This window comes from Chlorocebus sabaeus, chromosome 20 (assembly GCF_047675955.1).
Source record: "Chlorocebus sabaeus isolate Y175 chromosome 20, mChlSab1.0.hap1, whole genome shotgun sequence".
In the NCBI taxonomy this organism is placed as follows: Eukaryota; Metazoa; Chordata; class Mammalia; order Primates; family Cercopithecidae; genus Chlorocebus; species Chlorocebus sabaeus.
In genome coordinates this window covers 59,201,084-59,227,519 of record NC_132923.1, presented here as the reverse complement: position 1 = coordinate 59,227,519, position 26,436 = coordinate 59,201,084, and the positions used below count along the sequence as shown (strand labels likewise).

The window sequence follows — 26,436 nt, the reverse complement described above, 5'->3', positions numbered from 1 at the left end:
CTATTTCATTTTTTTAAATGTTCCTCATACCTAGTAAATTTTTGTGTTCTGTGAATTAATTTAAACAAAAAGGGGAAGGGGGGAAAACAGACAAGGCATACTATTAGGTTAAGTGAGAAGCACCCAACATGCATAGAAGAAAATCCTACCCGAGGCAGGAAACACAAGCTGTAGTCCCAGCTTCGCCTGAGACTTTGCAAGCCTGGACATATGCTCAGGTCTGTACTCTTAGAGAGCACACGACATCAGGAAAACAGAACGTAAGGCAACACCTGCACACCTCCACTCCTAACACCTAGCGTTGCCTGACACAAGGGGAAATTCCTGCTCAGGAAACAGGGTAGTAAGGCAGACGCTGACTCTGAAGTAATCTGTCTAGGTTAAAATTCAAGCATCACCGCTTTACTAACTATATGACCTTGGGCAGGTTAGTTAACTTCTCTCTGGCTAGATTTCCTCATATGACAACAGGATAATAAATGAACCTGCCTCATACAGTTAAGAATTAGTTATTATATGCTTGCTTGGCACATAGTAAACACTGTATCAGTGTTTTCTATTATTATTATGCATCACACAAAAGGAAACCTCCTCTGCCTAAACCTTACAGCAATGGTTTTAGATATTAAAAGTTTCTTAAGATGTGCAAATAACTTGAGCACAATATATCAGGAAATAGATCTTATCTACTGAATACCACTGAATAAGCAATGCTTTAGCAAGTAGGTCTTTTACCGTCTTGTTTTAGCTTTCAGTCCAATAATTCTCTGTAGGCAGATGGTGGCCGACTGGCAAATGACAGCTCTGCCCATTATTCCTGCAACTCTCAAATTAAAACAACAACAAAACACTACCTACTACTATCCGAACTTCAGGGCCTTTTAAAACCATGGGGGCTATTTGCTTGGAGCTGAAAAATGCAAAACAAACACACCTTCTGCTCAAGCAGAAAAATCCTCTTTATTAATCAAAAATCTCAAAAAATGTTTGCCCTTGAAAAATGCACTCAAGTGGTTTGTCTATTCCATTTATATAACAATTGTATCACTCATAGCCCTCTTCCAAAGCATACATCATACTTTATGGAATTTTTGAATGGATCTGAATGGCTTTCCAAAACTAATTGGTATTATTTCTACACAAACATAGAAGTTACCATCAAGTGTTACTATCTTGTCTAATTACAAGTTGAAAGCAGATCTTCTGGCATATTCACAAACCATTTAATATAAAAATGCCCAGAATGCTAATGATTTCCCTCTTCACCCCACTAATAATTCCAGGGTGAGAAGTTAAGCTCAAGTCCATTTACTTTTCCTTCTGTTATGATATATTATATCTATATCATCAGTGATCTTTAACAATATATTACTTTAAAATTCTCATATTTCTATATTTAAAATTTTATTACTTTTCTCAATTAAAAAAAATTCAGGGTATGATTTTAGTACCCTGCTATGTACTGAAGAGAACTAGTAAATAATGTTCCCTTGATTTAAAATAGGAAAAAACAGGTGATTCTAAAAATTGGGTCAAATATAACAATCAATCTTACAATATTTATACTATCTTTTCCTATAGTTAATAATAATTTCCAGGAAACAAGGTGATTTTTCAAAAGCCATCTGTTTCAATACATGGGGGCTTATTTTCCATGAGACACAACTAGAAAAAAAAAATTTCAACTTTAGTATTCACACCTCAGCATTAATAACTGCCTTTTTCTTTAACCATGGTCTGTGTTTCCTTTTTGTTTCTAGTTTAATTTAGTGTTTTGGCATACACTGAGTAAAAAACATTACCGTCTTTTACAGGGTTGCTTAAGATCACCCTCTTTTCCATAATATATTCCTTATTCTTCATAAATGACGGAAAGAAAACTCTTAAATATGTGAAGCAAAATACCAATTTCTGGTTTTAACACTGGTTTAAAAAAAAAAAAAATCCAAAATCTAACCAAAAGGAAGTCACAACAAACATTCTATAATATAAACAGACAGTATCCACATAGTTTATTTCTCACAGTTCTCCTGACAAATGAACATCATTCAAGAACATACTGTATACACAGATAAGAAGAAACATACAAAATGTTTTAAATGATGCACAACAAAATCCAGCAGTATAAAAGAATGCATGTGAACTCTTGCTCACTGCGCAGACTAAATTTAATCACTTGTTTAAATAGTAATAAAAATACAATCTTTTATGGATCTTGTGCAGACTACAAAAGAGGGAAATTATTACCATATATATGATTTTTATATTAGGCAGTTTTCTTTGATGAGTTGTACTGACAACTCCAATTACAGAGGCAGAAGGCTGTGTATTTTAAAGGAATTAATGTTGTGAATTAGAGACTTTACACAGTTACTACCACTGGCACTTTTCACCATAGTTTGTACACATCACATGATCATCTTATATAACATTACATTTAAAAAATATATCTGAGTGACAATTTTATAACATTCACACACCATGAGCTGGTTAAGGAAGCAGTGCCACAGTTGCCTCCTGTAGTGCTTCACTGTTGGTAATTAAGGACAATTCATTGTGGTTAAAAGAAATTAGGTATCAATATGATTAAGCAGCTCCAATTTACTAAAGGCCATCAATGACCAACACTGGGACAGTGAGTTCTTTTAAAGTGTATATCCTAGAAGCAAACACCATCATTGGTTAAAACTTTGTCTAAAGAAGTGAGTTTCTGTGCTGAAAACTATTTTCACAAAACTGAAGGCTACTAAACTGTTTTAATATAAATACTTTGTCTTCTCATTATCATATTTATCACCAAGTTCTTTGAAACCTTTGGAATTTACTCTCTCTTTAATGTGTGCTCTCGTTCCATCTCACCCATTTAAGATCACCACCTAAAATGCGGTGGTGAAAAATTCACCAGGGAAACCCTTTGCTCACCAGGAATGTTCAGCTGCTGAACAGTGATCTAGAGCCACAACGGTGCAGAGCTGTACTTGACGAGAACACTCAGGAAGCTCTCATGCTGTGAGTGTCATTTCTGGGAAAGCAGAGAATCTTTCCAAACTGTGCACATAATTAACAATGATACCATTGCTATGTGTTGAAGAGGACTAGTAAATGATGTTCTCTTCCATGTCATCTGTTTGCTGGAAAGTAGTTTGGGTCAAGGTAATTATAACTGGTGCCCTGAGACACACAGTAGTCTCTGTCTAAGAATGTCTCTGACCTGTAAATAGGTTCTAATTGGTGATCTTCCTTGTGAATATCTGTTTCATGTAGGCTGCAAAGAAAAAAAGACACATATCATTACAAGGTATTGGATGCATTTTAGTCTGTGTATTACAAAGCTTCCTCACAACTCTCCCTGTTTAAATCCATTAATCTATCAAAATCTCTAATGCAAAGTTACCTGATATGTGGTATGATTACAGGAAAAAATTAATTGCCTAGAACAACAAAGTTTAATTCACTAAGTGTGACTATTAATATTTTCTATGTTTGGAAATCAAATTCACTAATGGCTGAGAAGCTCTTTTCTTGTCTAAGTTGAAGACTGACAATGAAGAAAATACTTACCAGTCTGAACAAGAATCACAGAAATCCAAAGACATTTCTGGAGGACAATCCTGGCAATGCCATCGAACACCCTGGATGGGTTCTATGCCACAGTTATCACACTATAATAGATTCAGAGAGAAAATGTATTAAATTATACTGTTCCACGACTTTTTATTCTCCACAAGGAAACATACGATATGCATATAGACATCTTCTCCTATCTCTCCATGCACAGGACAGTAATATACCACACAAATGGTTATATGTCAGAGATAATTTCTAGCAAACTAGGTAAAATTCCATCCACTCAACATCAAGGAATGTGTGAGTGAGAGGAACATTAGAAGGGATAATCTTCAATCAGCTTAAATTTATTTAAAAATTTTTAAAAGTAAATCATCTTCAACTTGGGTGGTTTTGTTATTTGTAACCATCTACTTGAAAGGTACCTCAGACCACTGTATGATGACTATGGTTGAGAAACAGAGAGTTAATACCATAGTTAAAACTATCCAAATATGATACAGAATTGTTTTAACAGGTTCTCTTGGCTGACAGAAATGCAGGCAACAGTAAAATTCTGTCTAAACTTTTATCTTATTGAATCGCTCTCCAAAGCCTAAAGACTCCTAATAACCAATGCCCATCAGGTGAAAAAGGCAGATCTGGCTCTTTTTCAGCGTGGTGGCATCATGATAGTCCTCAGAGTATTCTGTGCACTTTTGGAAATCAAAGGATATATCATTTGTAGTTTCTTTGATCATCTGGTCAACTATAGTGGCTGCCAGACTGGCAAACAAGCCATGGCTGGGTTTTGCAGCAAAATTAGGAGAAGGGAAGCAAGTTTCTTTTTGAAAGGCCAGAGCTGCCAGTTAGGAAAATCTCTAATGGAGAAGTAGGGTCACTGAAAGATCAAGAGGGAAAATCATTTAATATAGTATGATTACTGCCTACTCTAGAGGATCAAAGGTACAACTTTGTTTTCAATTTGGTTTACCAGTCACAGCACACATCAATATTTTCCTGTCTACCCACCAACACCACCAAGTTTATGGTCTCATTATTACTTCCTCCAGTCCAACCAAGTCAATTCTAATGCCTAAAGGCTTCTCAAGCTTGCCAATCTTTATTTCCATGGCCACCAGTCAAGTTCAGGACACCCTCATCTTTTGTCTAAATTATCAAAAGAATCTCTAACCGGTTTCCTTGACTCTAGTCTTGCCCTCCTCTAATTAAGTTTCCATACTATGGCCAAAATGATGAGGGGAAAAACTGGTCAGTTTCAAACCCACTGCTTTCCTAAAGATCATCACCCCCAATAGTTTAAGTAACTAGAATGATCTTTTCAAAACGTAAATTTCATGTTACTTTCTGCTTAAAATCATTCAGTGGTTCCCCCACAACCTCAGGATAGTGTGAGTTCCTTGGCAAAATTTCCAAGGCGGTGCAAGCAGCCTCTAACTACTCTCTAGTATGTACTCTAGCCACACTCAACTATTTTGTTTAACTTCTCTAAATACCTTATGAGAATGAAAACAACATAAGGGCAAGAACTGAGTCTGTCTTGTTTACTGCTGAATCTCTAGCACTTAGCAAAGTGCCTGGAACATAATGTGTATTACAAAATTCTGCGGAATAAGTGTATGTATTTCTATTAGCCTCTCAATCAGAAAGGGAAAAAAAACCCCATTTCTGATCCATGGACAACAGCAACAAAAAGAGAAACAGCTAAATAAAAGCGCCTCACATTTTACCTCAATTGATAGCTACCTGTATGTTTGTCTTCACTCTAGTAAATAATACACTCTTCACATCAGGAACGATGGCACCACTACTTTGTATAAATGAATGGGATAAAAGATAAACTTTTTACCTACATGCTTAGCAATTCTGGAGTTTAACACTACAGAAACCACTTTAACTCTTATCACCCTTTTAAATTAAATGAATACTCCAGCCTGGCCAACATGGTGAAACCTCATCTCTAACAAAAATTAGCTGGGCGTAGTGGCGCACACCTGTAATCCCAGCTACTTGGATGGCTGAGGCATGAGAATCGCTTGAACCCAGGAGGCAGAGGTTGCGGTGAGCTAAGATCATGCCACTGCACTCTAGCCTGGGCAACAGAGCAAGACTCTGTCTCTAAATAAATAAATAAAATAAAATTAAATGAATACTAAAATTAAATAGAACTTACCTTAAAGCCCACATGTTGCACAAATCCACTTTCAGCTTGCATTTGCTGAAGTTTCTGCTTCTTTAACTTTTTAAACTGTAATAGTTCTTTATATTCAGGTAAATTCCTATACATGATAGGAATACTTTCGTCATCCTATCAAAGAAAACAAAATAAAAATGTTGGTTTGGTAATGAAACTGAATCAAGGGTAAGAAATACTGATACAGAATATTTTTCTACTGATATTCTTCATTTTTAAAATACCTTTTAGTACTCATAGAAAATTAGTGCTGCAATTAGCAGTATTTTCCACTAATGCTTTTGGAGGACTTTTTTTTAAACACAATAGTAATTCTGAATTGTAGCAGACTACTTCAATGCAGGTAAAAGGGAAGCACGGCCATGATTCTCACCTCTGTTACACACTATTGCAAACCCAATCCCATCTTTACATTTTCACGGTTACCTGAGTGACCTGTAATCTACTTCTCCCTCATTTAAGGAAGTTTCTCTTCTCCAATCTAACAGATTCTTACATTTGCTCCTGCAAACATGACACTTTCTTAATAACAAACAAACTAATCTCTGCTCTTGTTTTTTGCTCTGTACTCCCAATGATCAAAGTAGAACACTTCTCTCTTACTCAACAGGATGAACTGAGTTACAAAGATGACTATTTACAATAGACTGTAAAAGAAATAAATAGTAAAAACTATATAAATGAATTAAGCAGGCTAGGTGCAGTGGCTCACGCCTATAATCCCAGCACTTTGGGAGGCTGAGGTGGGCAGACCACTTTAGGTCAGGAGTTCAAGACCAGCCTGGCCAACATGGCAAAAGCCCGTCTCTACTAAAAATACAAAAATTAGCTGGGCATGGTGGCACGCGCCTATAATCCCAGCTACTCGGGAAGCTGAGGCAGGAGAATTGCTTGTACCTGGGAGGCAGAGGTTGCAGTGAGCCAAGACTATGCCACTGCACTCCAGCCTGGGAGACAGAGCGAGACTCCGTCTCAAAATTTTAAAATAATATATTAAATTGAAGCATCCCTTAATAAACTGGTCTTCAAGGTATAAAGTCTATTTATGATTCCGAACTTTTAGATACATATGTTCAGGACCATCCCCCACCTCCCAAATAACAGCAGTTTTCTACTCAAAAGTGTTAACATGCAAAATTCGTCTATTTAAAATTGCTGACAACACTGTGGTTCATCATCCTAGACAACTTCAAGATTATCACAGATGCCCAACTCGCTATTTCTGGCCTCTAATCTTAGACTGATTCTACTGAAATGATCTTCATTCCTTCTCAGAGTCTCCTATTCCAACAGCCATACCTTGGACCTTGCCTTCAACTCTAAGTGTTTTACATCCAAAATATTAAGCTTAGATTTCCTACCTCCACTGTTATTCCTACTTCTCTCATATTCTCACCCCAAATAATCAGCTTTTTTTTTAACCTCATTGAAATTTCTAATCACTATTCTGCTTCCTATTCTCCCAATTCATTTGTGCTCTGCCACCCAGGATCCATTGCTTTGCTTTGCTATTCATGACTGATCCCATGCTCACTAATTTCCTAAAAGCATCCGCAATTCTCTGATCCATGTTCTGTAAATTCCCAATCCTGGACCAGACAAGCCCTACCCCACCCATTCCTCCTGCTACATTAGGTATTAAGTGCTATGTTATTTTACATCAAGAAAACAAAAGCTTACACAAAGCAGCCCAAGTCAGAAATCTAAGTGTTATCCTCAGTTTTTCAGTCCATTTTATATCGAATGTAACAAATCCTGTCATTTCTTAATACCTTCTACAATCTCTCTCAAATCGGTCCTCTAGTATCCACCCCCTCCTTTGCCCCTACTATTACTTAAAAGTTCCCAATGGTTTCCTGACTCTCTACAGCATCAAGTCCAAAGTCTTCAGCTGAGTAAAAGATTCTTTACAATTTCACACTTCATCGATCTATCTCCCACTTTTTCCTGTTTTTTTGCTTTGTTTTGTTTTTGTTTTGAGAGAGGGTTTCTGTCACCCAGACTGGAGTGCAATGGTGGGGTTCTCTGCAACCTTAACCTCCAAAGCTCAAGCGATTCTCCCACCTCAGCCTCCTGAGTAGCTGGGATGACAGGTGCACACCAGCAAGCCTGGCTAATCTGTGTGTGTGTGTGTGTGTGTGTGTGTGTGTGTGTGTGTGTAGAAATGGGTTTCGTCATGTTGCTCAGGCTGGTCTCGAACTTCTGGGCTCAAGCGATTTGTTCCTCTAGGCCTCACTTATTGCTGGGATTACAGCACAAGCCACTGCGCCTGTCCCCACTATCCATTTCAAATTCTTGTCAACTAAAGATGTTAGATGATTATTACCACCCTGTGTCACCACTGAGAAAGACAACATAAGTAATGCTATACACTAATAAGTGACCCAAATAATTAGATAATATAGTAAGAAATGTCATAATGAAATTTACTTAATTCAAGTATTTTGCAAATGCAAACAGTGTAAACACTTTTAATTTTTAAATTTGCATTTAAATGCTAAGGATATGATTACATGTGATCAGCAAGGCTAAGATTAAGAAAAGTTAAATCACCTCACACCTAGTAGGTGGCTACTACTAAAAAAAGAAAACAAAAAATAACCAATGTTGGCAAGGATGTAAATAAACTGGAATCCTTGTGCACTGCTGGTGAGAATGTAAATGGTACAGCTCCTATGGAAAACAGTATATGGTGGTTCCTCAAAAAGTTTAACATAAAATTACTCTACAATCTATAGCAATTCTACTTCCCAAAAGAACTGAAAGCAGGATATTTGTATACCCATGTTCACAGTAGCATTATTCACAATAGCCAAAAGGCAGAAGCAACCCAAGTATCCATCAACAAATGAATGGATAAAAATGTGGCATACAATGGAATATAATGCAGCCTTAAAAAGGAAATTGTGATACATGCTACAAAATGGATGAACCTTGAAGAGCGTATGCTGGGTGAAACAAGCCAGTCACAAAAGGACAAATACTGTATGCTTCCACTTATTTGAGGAATGCAGAGTAGTCAAATTTATAGATACAGAAAGCAGAATAATGATTGCCAGAGGCTAGAAAGAGGGGTGTTGGGGAGATGTTTAATAGGTACAGAGTTTGAGTCAGGTAAGCTGAGAGCTCTGGAGACTGGCTGCACAATAATGTGACTGTACGTAGCACTGCTGAACTCTATACTATAAAAATGGTGAGGATGGCAAATTTCATGTTATGTGTATTTTACCATAATTGAAACAAAAAATTTTTTAAACCTCATAGATTTCCTAATCATAATCACTTTAAACTTACTTAAAGGGGACTAATATCAAATGGAGCTAAAACTGTATACAGATTTTGAAGCCACAGAGTAAATAACATATAAATAATTGTTCTGGCTATTGCTTTTTGAAAAGAGAAACTAAAATCTATAAATTTTTCCACAAGATGCTTCATAAATATACATTTTGAGTAGCTATTTTAAAGTGATCAGAATAATTTCAACTGGCACTCATTTTTAAATAAATAAATAAACTCAACAACAACAAAAATTACATCAAATCCAATCCACTCTACTGTATTTTGCCAATTTGTCAAACTGTACCTTTGGATTTTGTTTTTTTGTGGGTTTTTCTGAGGGTTTTGGGTTTTGTTGTTTTGTTTTTTGAGACGGAATCTCACTGTGTCTCCCAGGCTGGAGTGCAGTGGCATGATCTCGGCTCACTGCAAACCTCTGCCTTCTGGGTTCAAGCGATCCTCCTGCCTCAGCCTCCCAAGTAGCTGGGACTACAAGCATGCGCCACCATGCCCGGCTAATTTTTGTATTTTTAGTAGAGACGGAGTTTCACCATGTTGGCCAGGTTGGTCTCCAACACTTGACCTCATGATCTGCCCGCCTCAGCCTCCCAAAGTGCTGGGATGACAGGTATGAGACACTGTGCCTGGCCTTTTTGTTTTTGATTTTGTTTTTTAAGACAGAGTCTCCCTCTGTCGCCCAGGCTGGAATGCAGTGGCATCATCCAGGTTCACTGCAGGCCCAATCTTCCAGGCTCAAGTAATCCTCCCATCTCAGCCTCTTGAGTAGATGGGACTTCAGGAATGCACCACCATGCCAGGCTAATAATTTTTTTTTTCTTTTTTGTAGAGATGGGGTCTTGATATGTTGCCCAGGCTGGTCCTGAACTCTAAGGCTCAAGTGATCCTCCTGCCTCAGCTTCCAACGGTACTAGGACTACAGTTGTGAGCCACCACGCCGAGCCAAACTGTACTTCTTTTAAGTACTCCACCACCACTCCTCATCTGGCCAATTTTTATCCATACTTCAAGTACCATATTCACTGTCACCCTCTCAGGTCTTCCCCTGAAACTCTCAATCTAAATTAAGTACCTCTTAAATAATTATGTTAGCATCTATTTTTCCTTTGAAGCACTTTTTAATTCATTTTTTTGGAGATTGAGCTTTTGCTCCTGTTGCCCAGACTGGAGTGCAGAGCCGCAATCCCAGCTCCTGGCAACCTCCACCTCCCAGGTTCAGGCAATTCTCCCGCCTCAGCCTCCTGAGTAGCTGAGATTACAGGCACGCGCCACCATGCCCGGCTAATTTTTTTTTTTTTTTTTTTTTTAGTAGAGACGGAAGTTTTATCATGTTGGCCAGGCTGGTCTTGAACTCCCGACCTCAGGAGATCTGCCTGCCTCAGCCTCCCAAAGTGCTGGGATTACAGGCGTGAGCCACAGTGCCTGGTCTGAGGCACTTTTTTAAATGTGTGATTTACTGATGTGATTACACATTTATCTTCTCCCACAAGACTACAATTTATGAGCACAAAGATCAGACATATTTTGTTCATAACTATGTATCTAACCCCTAGCAAAGCCTAATAGTAAATTTAAATAAACACTTCTCAGATGTACAAATCTAATCATCACAAAGTATGAAATTATACATAAATGCTAATGTTTAAGACACAGCAGATAGTCATTTTTCAAAAGACAGGTTTAAAAGGAAATTAAAAAATTTTCATGAATACAGTTAAGGTGGTTTGATATCAAAGTATACAATCAGTATTTGATTAATCTAGCTATAGAACAAAGGAGCTTACTTTTTATTTGATAACTTTTCATTAAAATATCCTTTTCCAATTCTATATAATCAGAATATTAAGGAAGATATAGGGTAATCTTTATGTCCTTTAGTCAAGGAATCAGAATCAGGTTAAATATTGAGAAAATAATTTCAGGAATAGTAAAATAATAAAAAATATTAACAGCAACAAAAAGAAATCCCTATATATGTAAAGTAAATAAAGTGAATTAATATCCAACCATGGCAACAACTGAGAGGAATTATTTATTCCAAGATAATTTAAAAACCAATTTGACTTTACTTCTGTAGAGGGATATATATATAAAAAAGACAAAATAAAGAACTGAAAAACAAACTGTTTTCAGGAACCGTAGTAATAGTAGTGTTGGTTATTAATATATTCTGAGATTGTTCTGAGCAGTGTGAGACAAAGGAAGTGAGAACTGTGACTTTTAACCTGGAGAAAGGAGATACATATTTAAGATCAATTAGGGTAGATAAAAGTCCTAGAGTTCTTAAATTGAATTTGAAATTAAAATATGAACTTAATGATGTCTTTCATCCTTAAATAAAATAAAAATGTATCATATTTCCCAGCTCTGTCCATTAACAGGCCTAGAAACAATGCTGAACCCAGCAGCAAGTAACATTACTACAGTCAGGATATAGTCTCTAAATACCATTTCCCAGTAAAAAGAAGGACTGACTCTGGGTCTGAGGCAGGAAATATACAAGATAAGCCTGGATTTTCCTTGTTAAAACGGGTTTTAAAGAAGCTATTAAACACTATTAGAGTCTTATCAAAAGAGGCTACAACTAACCAAAAATGGGCCAGTTTGAACACTAACAAAGGCAGTAACATCAATGAATTGAACTACATTAAATACATTTACGGCCAATAGTTTATAAGAATACAAAAAAATTTTTAAACCTCATTGGTCATCTTTGAAGGATATGACAAAATGAACTCATTATTTTAAAAACCAGAAAATAGGTCAGGCATGGTGGCTCATGCCTATAATCTCGGCACTTTGGGAGGCCGAGGCAGGCGGATCACGAGGTCAGGAGATCGAGACCATCCTGGCCAACATGGTGAACCCCCGCCTCTACTGAAAATACAAAAATTAGCTGGGCATGGTGGCACACGCCTGTAGTCTCAGCTACTCAGGAGGCTGAGGCAGGAGAATCATTTGAACCTGGAAGGCAGAGGCTGCAGTGAGCCGAGATCGCACCACTGCACTCCAGCCTGGGTGACAGGGCGAGACTTTGTCTAAAAAAAAGAAAAAGAAAAAGAAAATAAAGGGAGAATCGAGCAATTATCCTACCTTTTCTATATGTACCTCAGAGTAACCAAATAGTTCACTGGGGGGCAGGGGGATTACTTTATAAAATAGTCCATCAAGTAAATGAAAAAATGATAGCATAATCACTATTCTGTAACATCTAATGAATTAATCGATCTAGGCAATGATCAGTGGCTGTTATGCCAAAAAAAGAGACAACCAGGCTGACAAAAGTAAACTTGAAGTAGTCCTGCCCACCCTAACAAACAAATACATCTGAATCTCATCAATGCTCTTGACCTACTATGAATTTACAGGAAGTTCAGAAAACAGAGGAACAGATTAAATGACAAGAAGAAGATGTAATCAATAAAATCCATACTAGAAAATTCTATAGGACAAATGAACCAGTTCTTCAACAAAAACATTGTGAGAGGGGAAAAAAGGAAAGTGAAAGAGGGAGAATGAACCTATTGTGGCTTATGGGCTTTATTTGGATCCAAACCTGAATGAACAAATTAGAAAAAAAATAATGAATGGTGACTATACATTTCACTATATAATAAATTACCTTTTATAAATATGAAAATTATGTTGTGTAGTATCTGGGACTTGCTCCCAAATAATCCAGAGCAGAGTTGAGGTGGGTAGGGAGGGAGTAGAGATTAAAATAAGGTAGCCTCAGGTTGATAATTGTTAAGGTTCATTATACTATTCTATTTTTGTATATGTTTGAAATTTTCCTCACAAAAGCACATTACTTAAAAACTATACATGTGACTTGTTCATTAAAAGAAACCAACATTCTCTGAAGAGTGGAATAATTAGAAAATCCTACTCTCTTCTATACCTTGATGTGTGTAATAACTAAATAGGTAACTTACTGATGCATCTTCAACAGCAGTGCTCATGTGGCTATGAAAACAAGATCGGTCATCATCTTCATCCATATACACTGGTGGTTCATGGGAAGTCATGAAAGTGGAAGGCTTAAAGAGATGCTTATTAAGAGGGTGCTGTCGTCTGCTTGTTGAAGACTAAATAAGAAAACAAATTTTTAATTGGGACAGTGAAAAATCATTACAAGAATCAGAAATATAAAAAATACAAATGTTACTTCCAACAAGTCTATCAGAAGAATTTCACTCTATCCTTTAGCATACTCTTATGTTGTTGCTTTCTCTATGCTTTCTGTGTTTAATTTTAAGCATAACTAGCCTTAAAAAATTTTCTTTTAAATGTAGGGGAAATACTCCAACAATGGTAAAATGAACCACATGCTCAGTATCTAGCTTATATTTGTATCCCCAGCATTTATCATACTCTTGGCAGTCAAATGCTGGGTGCACTGAACTCTTATGATCATCTTATAGAAGATCAGAGAGGATGAAGTGGCCTATGCCAGGAATAAAACTACCCAATAAAAGGAAAATATCTATAACATTATGAATATCTGAAAATAGTTATCTAACATTGATTGACTGCTTATTCTATGCCAGGGGTGTCCAATCTTTGGCTTCCCTAGGCTACATTAGAAGAAGAATTGTCTTGGGCCACACATAAAATACACTAACACTAAAAAAAAAGAAGAAACTATTGTAATGTTTTAAGAAAGTTTATCAGTCTGTGCTGGGCCACATTCAAAGCTGTTCTGGGCTACAGGTGGTATGTAGGCCATGGGTTGGACAAGCTTGCTTTATGCTAATGTCATTTAATCCTTACAACATTCCTATAAAGTAGTTATCATCATCTCTAATTTAAAGATGAGAAAACTGAGGACAGGGAAGTTAGGTTTCTTGTTCAGTGTGTTGCAGCTAGATAGTGGTAGAACAAGGATTATAAACTAGGCCTGTGTGGTGCCCAAATTCTCACTTTCTACCACTATGCTGCCTGCCTGTCTTGATCAATAGCACAGTCACAAAGAACACCCTCAGCTACACGGAGAACCATCATTTCACCTGCTTCCAAATTTAAACTTTAACCATGGCAAGCAATCATTGTAAATACAGCTGTACTAGATCTTCACAGCCAAAATACAGTACACCTAAGGGAAAAAAACACATGTAGGTTCTCCAGTACTCCTTTTGTTATCATTATCCAGTGTTAACTATGAAAACATATGGTTACAACACATCTATAACATTAGCTTAGAAATTAACCATGAAAATTAGAACTCTTAAACACTGATTAACGTAAGGTTCCGATATTCCAGTTATAGGATGAACTCTACATATCTAACACAGGTTATGCTATATTTGGTGGGAAATCCAAAACATTTAAAACAATTGGCAAATTAAAACAAGCTTCCAAAGCTTGGTTAAAAAAAAATTTTTTTTTAATGTGTAAAACATGAAACTGTATAGACAATATTCTTAATGTAAAATTACATTAAATAGCTTCAGTATGGAAGGGTAACAGCACTAGATATACTCTTAGCTTCTCTTTACGAGAAAGATGGCAGTGGTGGGGAGGGGAAAGTACCAGGATAACTTACTAAGGAAACTTAAAACAGCCAATTAGGTGTCTTTATTTTTTGCTATTACAAGAAACTGGCCTTTTTTTTTTTTTTTTTTTTTTTGGAAACGGAATCTCCCTCTGTCACCAATGCTGAAGTGCAGTGACGCAATCTCGGCTCACTACAACCTCCACCTCCCACGTTCAAACGATTCTTTTGCCTCAGCCTCCCAGGTAGCTAGGACTGCAGGTGCACGCCACCATGCCCAGCTAATTTTTGTATTCTTAGTAGAGATGGGGTTTCACCATATTGGTCAGACTGGTCCTGACCTCGTGATCTACTGAACTCGGCCTCCCATAGTGCTGGGATTACAGGCCACCGTGCCAGGCCGAAACTGGCTACATTTTAATGTAGTGTCCTGTTTGGGAAAGAAACAGTAGCTTCTCCACCGTAGAAGGCAACAGAGAATAGTAGAAAAAGCGTGGCACCAGAATGAGAGAGAATCAGTGGTTCCCAGACTTGGCAGCTAAGTGACCAGATAATTCACTCAACATACCCGAGGGCCCAGTTTTCTTATCTAATAAAAGGTTTTAGAACAGTAGAGTCTGGCTCAGAGACCCTCAATATAACAGCTATTAATATTATGTCAGTAAAGTGAAGATGATAAGACTATTTATACTTCAAGTACTGTAGTAAGGATTAAATAAAATATTTTATTTTTTTAAAGACATGGGACCTCGCTATGTTGCCTAAGTTGGACTCGAACTCCTGGCCTCAAGTGTTCCTCGGGCCTCAGCCTCCCAAGTAGCTGGGGCAACAGGTGCACACCACTGTGCCTGGCTTTAGAATATAATAAACCTTTCTATTCTTGGATTTATATAGCATTATCTACAAAACAGAAATTGATTGTATTTATTAAATAATCAAATATCCTAAAAACTTTACCCTCACAAAGCCCTTTCTAACATATTTTGAATCTAAAATCTTTCAAGTAGCACTCATTCATATTACTCCTAAGAAAATAATGAAGAATCATTAAAGCTCACAGAATTTCACTGTGTAGCAATAATGGAGTCCTTACCCTGCATTTATGCACAATATAAGGAAATGCTTAGAATGAACAGAAGTTTTAAAATACAGCAACACTATTCTGTCAAATGTGTACATTTTTACATAGTCATTCTTTAATAAATTTAATCTACAGTTTACTTTCATGTATTTTCTTTTACCTTTTTGGAGTATATATATAAGTTTGGTGTTCTGCCTGGTACTGGAATGCCAGCTTTCGTTAGCTTTATGAAATACTTCTGTACTCGGCTGGCAACCTAAAGAAACATGACAAGTCTCTTAACACAATGAGATGACGTACAATACCTGAGTTGTTTTTAAAAATTAAAATGTACATGAGTATCTAACGAATGCTAAGAATTCAATACTCATCAAGAATCTAAAAATAACAATAAACTGTCACCAAATACACATATATTTTAAAATCTAGGCCAAACAAAAATTATTCAAGTAAATTTAAATTTGATTCTATAGCTAAACACATATTTCAACTTATGAACACTTGCGTCTGTAGTATAAAAACACATCTATTAATATAGATGGGAATATGAAGGAGTAAACTGCAAGATACATTTTTAGAAAGACAACCAGGGAATACTAAGGCAATGAAACAAATCTGTTTGCACAGTATAACCAAAAAGTTTACAATTAGTATACTTAGTAACCATTCAAAAGAAACTAAGTCCATTATATGTTCATATTTTAATATTTCATAATGATCCAAAGCAGAAGTATCTCAAGTTACTTGTTTCTGAAATCAACAAAAATATATACAATTTAAAAAAAAAAAAAAAAAAAAAACATACTACAGCACTCTGTAGCTGAAAGTGTTATGGCAGATCGCCCAATGTCAGCATTATTCTCCTATATTAAAAAACTACCAAAAGCACACCAGCAATCTGCAGTCATCTCCTCAATTACCTGTTTTGCTGTCCTGTTGCCCAATTCATCTGCTATCTTCTGCCACCGTCGAGATTCTACTTCTTCAGGAGGGTATTTGATGAGTAGCTGTTCCAGCTTTTTCTAAGCCATACCCAAGACCAAATTTAAGAAAATATGTATTTAATTTTAAATACTGTATTTCTAAATAAATACATTCACATTTCATTTCTAAGTGTAATACTCTCTCCCACCTTTGGGGGTTACATTATTAGAAACCCTCATGGTAGGAAAAATTTCTAGTTAGAAACTTAAGACTTCACAGGGAACAATGAAATTAGAGAATAAACTTATGAAAGAGTTTACAAAAGTTTTCTATTCACGTAAGTAAAAAGATCGCATAAGAAAACAGAAAATAAGTAAACAAATTGGTAGATTACACATTTTAGTGATTTCCACTGACCATCTTTTCTTACTAGACTATGTCTTTCCCCTTACAGTTTTAACAAAAACATGTAAATTCACTTAAATTTCAACTATTAAAAGAAGCTTTTCCTTCTTTTGTGTGGTCCTTTATTCAAATATTTGATTTTAATATTCCTTCTTGTCTCCTATATCTTCTCATAGTTGCAGAAGATGCAGAAAAATCTGGATGCTTGAAATAAATAAAGATTTCCCAAAGCTTTTTATAAACTGCTAAATGTGTAGCTGTGGGGTTAATAACCATATGAGACAAAGATGTGCCTCAAACTTCACCCACTAACAACCCTAGCCATTAGCCAAAAAAAATGTTAGCTGTATGCCAACGCTGACTGGCTTCCTCATCTCCCTTCGACAACAAAAATAAGAATGCACTTTGAAGCTCAGTTTTACTGGCCTCAGGTTTTTCTCTCTCCCAAAGCTACATTACAAAAACATCTATTTTATTCCATCCACTTCTACTGCCATCTCAAAACCCAGGTTCCTTCTTTTAAAATTATCCCCAAACAAGAGTTTATACATTCTCAAAATCCAAAATTCTTGAAGTATGCAAAAAGGTATACAAAAATAAGTCTAAATATTTAAAACTCATGGTTAACAGGTATCACAAACAACAATATATACCTGACTCAAAATATGGACTCTTTTCTTTTTGAGATGGAGTCTCACTCTGTTGCCCAGCCTGGAGTGCAGTGGCACGATCCTGGCTCTACGCAACCTCTGCCTCCTGTGTTCAAGCAATTCTCCTGCCTCAGCCTCCCGAGTAGCTGGGATTATATATGCACACGCCATCACGCCCAACTAATTTTTGTATTTTTAGTAGAGACAGGGTTTCTGTCTCTACCATGTTGGCCAGGTTGGTCTTGAACTCCTGACTTCAAGTGATCCACCCACATCAGCCTCCCAAAGTGCTGGGATTACAGGCGTAAGCCTCATAATATTGACTCTAATGTTAACTGTTTACTTTTATTTTTTAAGCCTACACAATTTTGAAATATCCATTACCTGTTCTTCAACAGTCCACAATTGATTAAATGTTTCAGGTTTGGTATCATCACACAGGCGTCCTCTTATCATCTGCACGTAAGACAAGGCTTTTGTCAGAGAGAAAATAACACCATCTAAGCTGTGATATAGCCAAATAACACACAAATTGTGGAATTTTTAAATTAATTTCGAAATATTTGAGTAAATTTTTTTTAATGTATATGTTTTTTGTTTTTACTGTTTACAAAATGCCTTCACATTATTTTATTTCGTTTAGGTTTTATACTCCCAGCAATCCTGTGAAAACGTAATAGTACTGTAACTTCATGTTTTAAAAAAGGAAAAGGAAATGTGGGCTCAGAATTGAAAAGTAACATGTCCACTGAGGGTCATCTACTAAGAGTGGCAAGGGCAGGACTCAAATCCTGGTCACATTTCACTACACACAAAGGAGCTACTATTTTTAGACTAAATACTATGTGTTGGATACTGTACTAGGCACATTGCATACACTACCTAATTAATCCTCAGCAACAACCCTACAACATAGGTAATATTAACTACATTTTATACAAAAGGAAACCGCAGCTTAGAGACTTCAACATAAATGATGTCTGAAGGTTCACGGCTAGTAAGTTAGGACTCCAACCTAAGTTTCTCTTAATTTCAAAGTTCCTATCTCCTTTACCTTCCAGTGAAAGATCGCTTTAATTTTAAAAACACAAACCACAAAATGTTAAAATGTTTTGTCTAAAATTCAAATTTTCCTACTCCAATATTTCACACTGCTTACCTGAGGACGACTGCTTGAGCCTTCTGGACCATCACTCAAAGGCAACATAGAATATGAAAGGGACTCTCCATCCTTCTTAGGATCTAAAGGACTTTTTGGTCTAGCAGGTAAACCTACTGAAAAATAAGACCACATACAGAACCATTAAAGCAAAACATTGCCAGATATTTTTCTACTTACATTCTTATCATATGATTTCTTACCTTTATCAAAAACTAGCTTAACTCTTCTAGTATGTCTTTTACGATTTTTAAATTCTCTTTCAAAGTTCCCAAGGCTATGGGTATATTGGTCCCATACGATCTCAGGCAACTGAACAACTCTCTGTGGATACGGAAGCCCTATATCAGCCTGGGGGCAGGGGAGAAAAAACAAGATAAAGTAAAAGTCTAAATTTAATTAAAGAAATAATCAACCACAGTCAAATTTTCAGATGACTCCAAATCCAAATAATCAACGGGGCATTTCTATTCATGTTTAAATCCAAATGACAATAAAGTTAATTAATATAGTCTAAATATTAAATGCTAAAGATGGTAAGTGAATAAATGAATTTAGCAAAACCTAAGTACTACTTCTAGATGGAGGGCAGTGTCTTTTAAAATAATGATAGTAATATTAAATAAAACTAACAACCCATAAATGTTCTCTGCACTCCATATACCAATATATATCACCAGTTTCATTAATATGAACTAAGAGGAATTTTTTATATGTCCACTAAAACAAACATGTTACAAGTCAACAACATAACTAATATGATAAACCTAAATAAAATAGGCAAATTGAGTTTGTATGAACAAACCCAGAAAAATAGAAGAATCAACCTTTTAAATTAAACCTAGTAGGAAAATTTTTTTCCAGAGAACATAGGACTTTCACGGTAGTTTTTTTTTTTTTAATTAAAAAAAAAAAATTCTCAGACACTAATAACTTCATGGTTATTAAAGTATCTTAATTTAATATATTTGTGTCTTTTTATAAAAAATTATTAAGATGGTCAACATCACATCTTTATTTCTGAAATAAAGTGAAAAGAAATTCTATTCTAGGCTGAGCACAGTGACTCAAGCCTGTAATTTCAGCACTTTGGGGGGCTGAGGCTGGTGGAACACTTCAGGTCAGGAGTTTCAGACCAATCTGGCCAACATGGTGAAACCCAGTCTCTACTAAAAATTAAAAAATTAGCCAGGCGTGGTGTAGTGCACTTGCAGTCCCAGATACTCAGGAGGCTGAGGCAGGAGAATCGCTTGAACCCGGGAGGCAGAGGTTGCAGTGAACCGAGATCAGGCCCCACTGCACTATAGCCTGGGTGACCTAGTGAGACTCCAACTCAAAAAAAAAAAAAAAAGAAATGAAAGTCTGTTCAAACTAAACCTGAAAGTGAAGAAACAGGAAATAATCAACAGCATACAAATCTAGTAAATATGCCTAATTGCATCTTTTTGCCTACCCAGGAAAGTAAATGAAATGAAATTAAGGTTAATGAATTTTTCATTAGTATTTACTTTACTAACACCATCTGTTTTAGTTGAATTCACTGTAAATAACCATTATAAGTCTTATATCTTTTTGTACCAGCAAATTATTTAATAACAGCAATGCAGAATCAATAAACACTTAAAGGGGCCTCACTTTAACACAGAAGATACACCAAAATTCTAAAAACCTTAGAGTTTTAGCAAATCAATATATAGAGTTTTAACAAATCAACAAATCTACATCTATTATGATATTCAATGTTTTCTACAAGTATGAAGAGAAAGAAATGTTTACCAACTAAATAATATACCTAGAAACATTCAAATAATAAATTAACACATCTAGTGAAATAAGGTTCCCAGAGCCGCTCTCCTAATACCTGGTAGACCACTTTTGTAACTAATTCAAAACAGGTAACTCATAAAGATACTAAAGTTGTCACACAAGATAAGATTTCATTTCTTTTTTAAGAAGAGGATTCTTTTTCATCGTTTTTCAGTTCTAATCTTTTCATACAATGCTGATTAATATTATACCTCTGAAATTTAATGAACAATTAGTGGGTCCCGATTACAGCACAAATGCACATCAAGATCATCTCCATATTTACACACCAAGAAACTCATTATAAAAACCTGTATCGCTTTTAAGTGGTTAAGTGTTAAGCATGAAAGTTCTGTTTTAAGGAAAACAAAATTATGGAGAATTTTCACATTTAAAAAAGGCATTTCAGAATTAAGTAAAATTTATACTTCTTCCTCATGGACTTGGCTATCGTAACTCTAAAGATATTTAAAAATAGATTTTGTTTTGATCACCATTGTTTTCTCTCTCAATATGCACAAAGGTACTAGTGTGCAAAAGTAACCCAGAAATAAATGTAGTTAATCAATTCTGAAGTATTTTTTTCTTTTAGCTTTACTAATCCCTAAGTCCTGATACAGAGGAGGAAAAATACTCAAAGAAGGGGAAGATAACAGGAAAAGCTAGGGGAAAAAATGGCTAAGGAATAGGACAAGTTCCCATACAAATATCCAATAAAAGCTTCTAGCTATTTTCATTTGGATATATTTTATTGTCTGCCTGGTGGAGGTGGAAGAAATTGGTATCTTGCCTTAAGTAGTACGGCTAATTATAGACGAGAAAAATTAAACATTTTAAAAAGTATATACCCATAAAAAAGAATTAGCCAAATTCTCTTAAGCTATTCCCAAACAGATCTTAGTAAATCTTAAAAAGGGTTCAATGTATACCTTCTTCTGGAGTTTTTCCACAAATCCAATGGGATTTTTTAGTGCTTCTCTCTGGTGTCTGCCTAAACTTTCAAGATCTTGGACTGCTTGAGAACGCTGAGCCTCGAGTACAGCAATTGTCTGCAGTAGTCTCTGATAACTACAGAGACAAAGAAAAATATTTCACAAAAATTTTCTAGTAACAACAATAAATAAAAACTGAGTTCAAGCCATGATCTACTATTAAGTCACACAGTCTTTTAAGAGTTACCTGAAAGAGTTTAGTAAAACATATTACTGGGAATAAATGAGGTCTTCCTGAGTTACGAAGTACCTACAGAAAATAAGAGTTAGAGAAAGCAAAGCCTTCTTCCCCCATCTTAAGTTTTTAATTCTTGAACCTGAACAAGTACCAAAATAAAAGAGCATTTTGACTTTCCAACAATCCAAGTCGTTAAGAAACTGCTAGATTAAAAAAAAAATTAAAATGATAAAATCGTAACACTAGGAGGGATCACTCAATTCAGGCACTTTGTTGTACTCTGTTGAAGTAAGGAATCTGAGGCATGTTTTCTCGCCAAGAGACACGTGACACTGTCATATAATTCCAACGTGATCTTAGTCTCACAGTTTCCATTTGCTCTATTATACCCTCCCTCCTATTTGAAAGATTTACTTTTCCATCAACAAATATGTTATTTTTTTCCTCCACATGAAAGATAAAGACAAATGTTCAATACTTAAGTATTAATCATTTAAAGAGAAGAAAGGCCATAAAGATATTTATTCTTTTCTGCTTGCAAAGGTCCATTTGGCAAAACAAACATACAATTTTATCCACACAAATGTATTACAAGTCATTATCCTGAAATCTCAGTATAATACATGTATTCTAATATTCTCCCTCTGTTTAAATTGTCTTGCCTCTCTAATATTTAATTTCACATTACCAGCACACATAGAGAAATATGTTGAACCCAAAGCTCTGAATGCGCAAATACATTTTGCAAAACAACTCAAGGAAAAGTCACTCCAAGTTCACTTTAAAATAATTGGTTAAATCCTTAAAGTATAAGCAAAGCACAATTTTTCTATATGGCTTCAAGTAACTTTCATTTTGTTTCCTACTAGACTGTAAACTCCATATGGCAAGTTCATCTGTTTCGTTCATTGTTTTGTTTAGCTAGTATGCAACATACTTCCCAGCACGTAGATGCTCAATAGATATTTTCTAAATGAATAGATTTTCTGAATCTTTTAAGTTCAGAAGTAAGCAAACTAGCAGAAGTATCAAAGGTGAAATACTGCAGTTTTGAGGTTCACAGGCCATAGTGTCATGGCAACATGATGTTCTCTATCAGAATACTTTTCTCAGCCTGCTGTCTAAAACAAATCTTATTCTTGTTTTCAAGACCTTGTTAACTAATCTTTGATGAAATTTTTAATAATTAAGGTAAAACTGCTAACACTGAAGGGTAAGATTCCTCTCCAGCTAGAGATATTTCATTTAAAACTAGAGCTAGGAGTGGGAAAGGCAGAGCTATACTAAGTCACTACAGGATAAATTACAGAGGGTAAATCTAAACTCACTTTCACTAAGCCTTCTTTTGCTTTGAGGTGTATGCAGTGTACAAACCCTGTCTCAGCTGGCTGTTTCTACTAAGCAGGCTCACATAGGCTCAATCTTAGGGTGATGGTAGTGATCTGAGTGCTAGAAGCTATCCTCTCTAGGCAATACTCTTAATTGTCATACTGCACCTTCAGAATTCCTATCCCACTAGATGAATACAACCAAAGACTTACATTGTCTCTATCCCTGTTTTAAGCAGGAGTTACACACTTCAGTACCACTTTAAAAACAACTGTGAATATATTAAAACTTCAGTAAAAGGTGTAGGCAGAGTAACAATAAGGCACAAGTAAAAATAGGGTTATGAAAAAACAAGTTTGAAAAAGGTACTACAGTCAATTACAATGGCAGCTGTCTTTTTGTTAGGTTTGGAGCAAACGGACACTGGGAAGAAGGGCCTCTAATTTGAAGCCAACAAATTACCACAATTTTACAATATGTAAATTATTCCATAATAAATCTGACTTAAAAAATAATTCCAATAAAGATGGCAAATAAGGCACAGTTCTTCAATTCTGCTTCCATTTAGCTAAGACAAAATGATTATCAGATTGGAAGGCCTATGATAAACATGGGTAAAGTCTTCAAGCTCAAAATAATGAAGACTCTAAGAAAATAGTAAATTGGAGTCTTCTATCCCAGATAATTGGATTTCTCAGCGTACTCAGACACTGCACCAGTAAGATTACCATATATATATATATATCCATGAGCAGATATGGAAGAAATTATTTAAACAAAACTGAAGTGACATCTAAAAAACAGTAAATATAGACAAATCTGTTTTCAATCCCGCTCACCCACCTACACAAGCAAACTACAGAAGCTGATTCAGGCATGAATCCAAAGGCAAGATTCATTTTTCATTAATTCAACAATTATTTACTAAGAAAACAAGGCATTATCCTAAAAGCTTTAGTAATTATAAAGATAAACCAGGCATGCAGTCTAAGTATAATAGAGGAGTTACAATTATACCACGGAGGAACTGGATGAAGTATAAATAGGGCTGGATTGGTTGTGCTGCTGGGGATGGAGGATGGGTATATGAGGGTCCATCATACTAGTCTGTCTACTTTTTTTTAATGTTTTAAATTCTCCACAATGAATGTTTAAAAATCAATTCCAATTTTGACCCCCTTTTTTTTTTTTTTTTTTTTTTTTTTTTTGAGACGGAGTCTCGTTCTGTCGCCCAGGCTGGAGTGCAGTGGCGCGATCTCGGCTCACTGCAAACTCCGCCTCCCGGGTTCACGCTGCTCTCCTGCCTCAGCCTCCTTAGTAGCTGGGACTACAGGCGCCCGCCACCTCGCCCAGCTAATTTTTGGTATTTTTAGTAGAGACGGAGTTTCACCGTGTTAGCCAGGACAGCCTCAATCTCCTGACCTCGTGATCCGCCCGCCTTGGCCTGCCAAAGTACTGGCCTCCCAAAGTGCTGGGATTACAGGCCTGAGCCACTATCCCCGGCTCTTTGACCCATATATGGGGGGAGGTGAGGACTGTACTACTCCTTCGGGGCTGATCAGCTCACAGTTGCCACTGCATTCAGCTATGCTTTGAGAAAGACAAACAGGTTCATGAATAGACAAGATGGATGAGAAACAGTGTAAGATGAAATAACAATACAGTTGGCCCTTGAACAACACAACACAGTTTGAACTCCATGGATTCACTTACATGCAAATTTTCTTCTACCTCTGACATCCCTGAGACAGCAAGACCAACCACTCCTCTTCCTCCTCTACCTCAGCCTACTCCATGTGAGGACAATGAGGGTGAAGACTTTTAGGCTGGCCCACTTTCACTTAATGAATAGTAAATACATTTTCTCTTTATTATGATTGTCTTAATAACATTTTCTGTTTCTAGCTTACTTTGTTGCAAGAATACAGTATAAAATACATGTAACAGACAACATCTGTGTTAATCAAATGTTCGTGTTATATAGTAAAGCTTCTGGGTCAACAGTAGGCTATTAGTAGTTAAGTTTTAGGGGAGTCAAAAGTTATATGTGGATTTTCAACTACGCAGGAGGTCTATGCCCAATCCCTGTGTTGCTGAAGGGTCAACTGTGGTGTCTGACATTTACTGAATGTGTACTACATGCCAGACAAATGTTGTATTTTAAACGTAATAACTCAATCCTCACAGTAACTTTATGACCCTGGTACCAACATTCTTAATTTTAAACACAAGGAAACCAAGCACAGATTAAATAACTCCCCAAGATCATACCAGCTATTTATGGTGGAGCTGCTATGTGAGGAATGGTTAAAGTCTCTGAGAATATTTAGTCAAGAAATGAAAACCTCCACTAGAATACCATTTCCATTTTTATTTAACAAACAGCTATGCAGGAAAAAAAAAAAAAAAAAAAAAAAAAAAAACAGACTTGCTTTATAGAGTATAAAGGGTCAAACCAGGAGCAAATTGTGATAAAGACACAACATGAAGAAAAACTTTGTCTCAGTCAAAACTAATAAAGGTGGTAGGATAGCACCCAATCACCAAGATGTTCAGACAGGTATCTAAAAGAAATTCAAGCACTAAAAACCTGAAACACTTTAATGCCAGGAAAATATCCTGCTTTTACTTTTGCTACTCACTGAACCAAGCAAGAGAATAACTTAAAAAAAAATTACACATATTTTTGCATGGATAAAATCATAGTTATACCTTTTCCATAAGGATAGCTATGTTAAATCTATTGAAATTATTTGTTATTTATGTCTAAATCTAAATCTTACACAATGCTAACAACAGCAAACTTACTTGTGTCAAAGAATTAGGGTTTTCTTATTTTCGCCTTTTGAGATAGGGAGTTGCTCTGTTACCCTGGCAGGCGGGCAGTGTCAGATTATGGCTCACTGCAGCCTCTACCTCTCAAGCTCAAGAAATTCTCTCACTTCAGCCTCCCAAGTAGCTGGGACAAGTGTGCACCACCATGCCCAGCTAATTTTTTAATTTTTTGTAGAGACAGGGTCTCACTGTGTTGCCCAGGCTGATCTCAAACTCCTGGCCTCAAGCTTTCCTCCCACCTTGGCCTCCCAAAGTGCTGGGATTACAGGCGTTAAGTCACCACACCCAACCAGAACTGTTTTTAATTTTACATCTCCAACATAAGACATTTTAGTTTTATATATTTGGCCAAAGTATAAATGCCCTTTCAAGTACTTATCTAAGTTATTTTTACTACTTTTCAATATCTAAGTCCTCTTGAATTCTTTATTTACATTTATGAATATAAAAACATTTATGTGAAAGAGTATATGGGTAAAAATCCTGACATCTAAAGAGAACGTCAAGGAATTAGTAATCTGGAGG

General features: G+C 36.1%; 1 protein-coding gene across 17 annotated transcripts in view; it reads right to left on the bottom strand.

Annotated features, from left to right (window-relative positions):
• Positions 1 to 941: 941 nt before the first annotated feature.
• Positions 942 to 26,436, bottom strand: part of ZZZ3 (zinc finger ZZ-type containing 3) — a 123,398-nt gene continuing 97,903 nt past the window's right edge. For 11 of the 17 annotated variants that reach the window (XM_007978230.3, XM_007978231.3, XM_038001967.2 and 8 more), the window contains 10 exons: positions 21,507 to 21,645; positions 18,975 to 19,122; positions 18,772 to 18,887; positions 17,997 to 18,068; positions 16,554 to 16,655; positions 15,794 to 15,889; positions 12,994 to 13,146; positions 5,741 to 5,875; positions 3,562 to 3,662; positions 942 to 3,265 (listed from right to left, as the gene is read on the bottom strand). In XM_007978230.3, coding sequence (XP_007976421.2) covers positions 3,121 to 3,265; positions 3,562 to 3,662; positions 5,741 to 5,875; positions 12,994 to 13,146; positions 15,794 to 15,889; positions 16,554 to 16,655; positions 17,997 to 18,068; positions 18,772 to 18,887; positions 18,975 to 19,122; positions 21,507 to 21,645 — 1,207 coding nt within the window. In that variant the 3' untranslated portion in view covers positions 942 to 3,120. The remainder of the gene's footprint in view (positions 3,266 to 3,561; positions 3,663 to 5,740; positions 5,876 to 12,993; positions 13,147 to 15,793; positions 15,890 to 16,553; positions 16,656 to 17,996; positions 18,069 to 18,771; positions 18,888 to 18,974; positions 19,123 to 21,506; positions 21,646 to 26,436) is intronic. The other 6 variants (XM_007978236.3, XM_038001945.2, XM_038001979.2 and 3 more) reach the window with 1 other exon arrangement.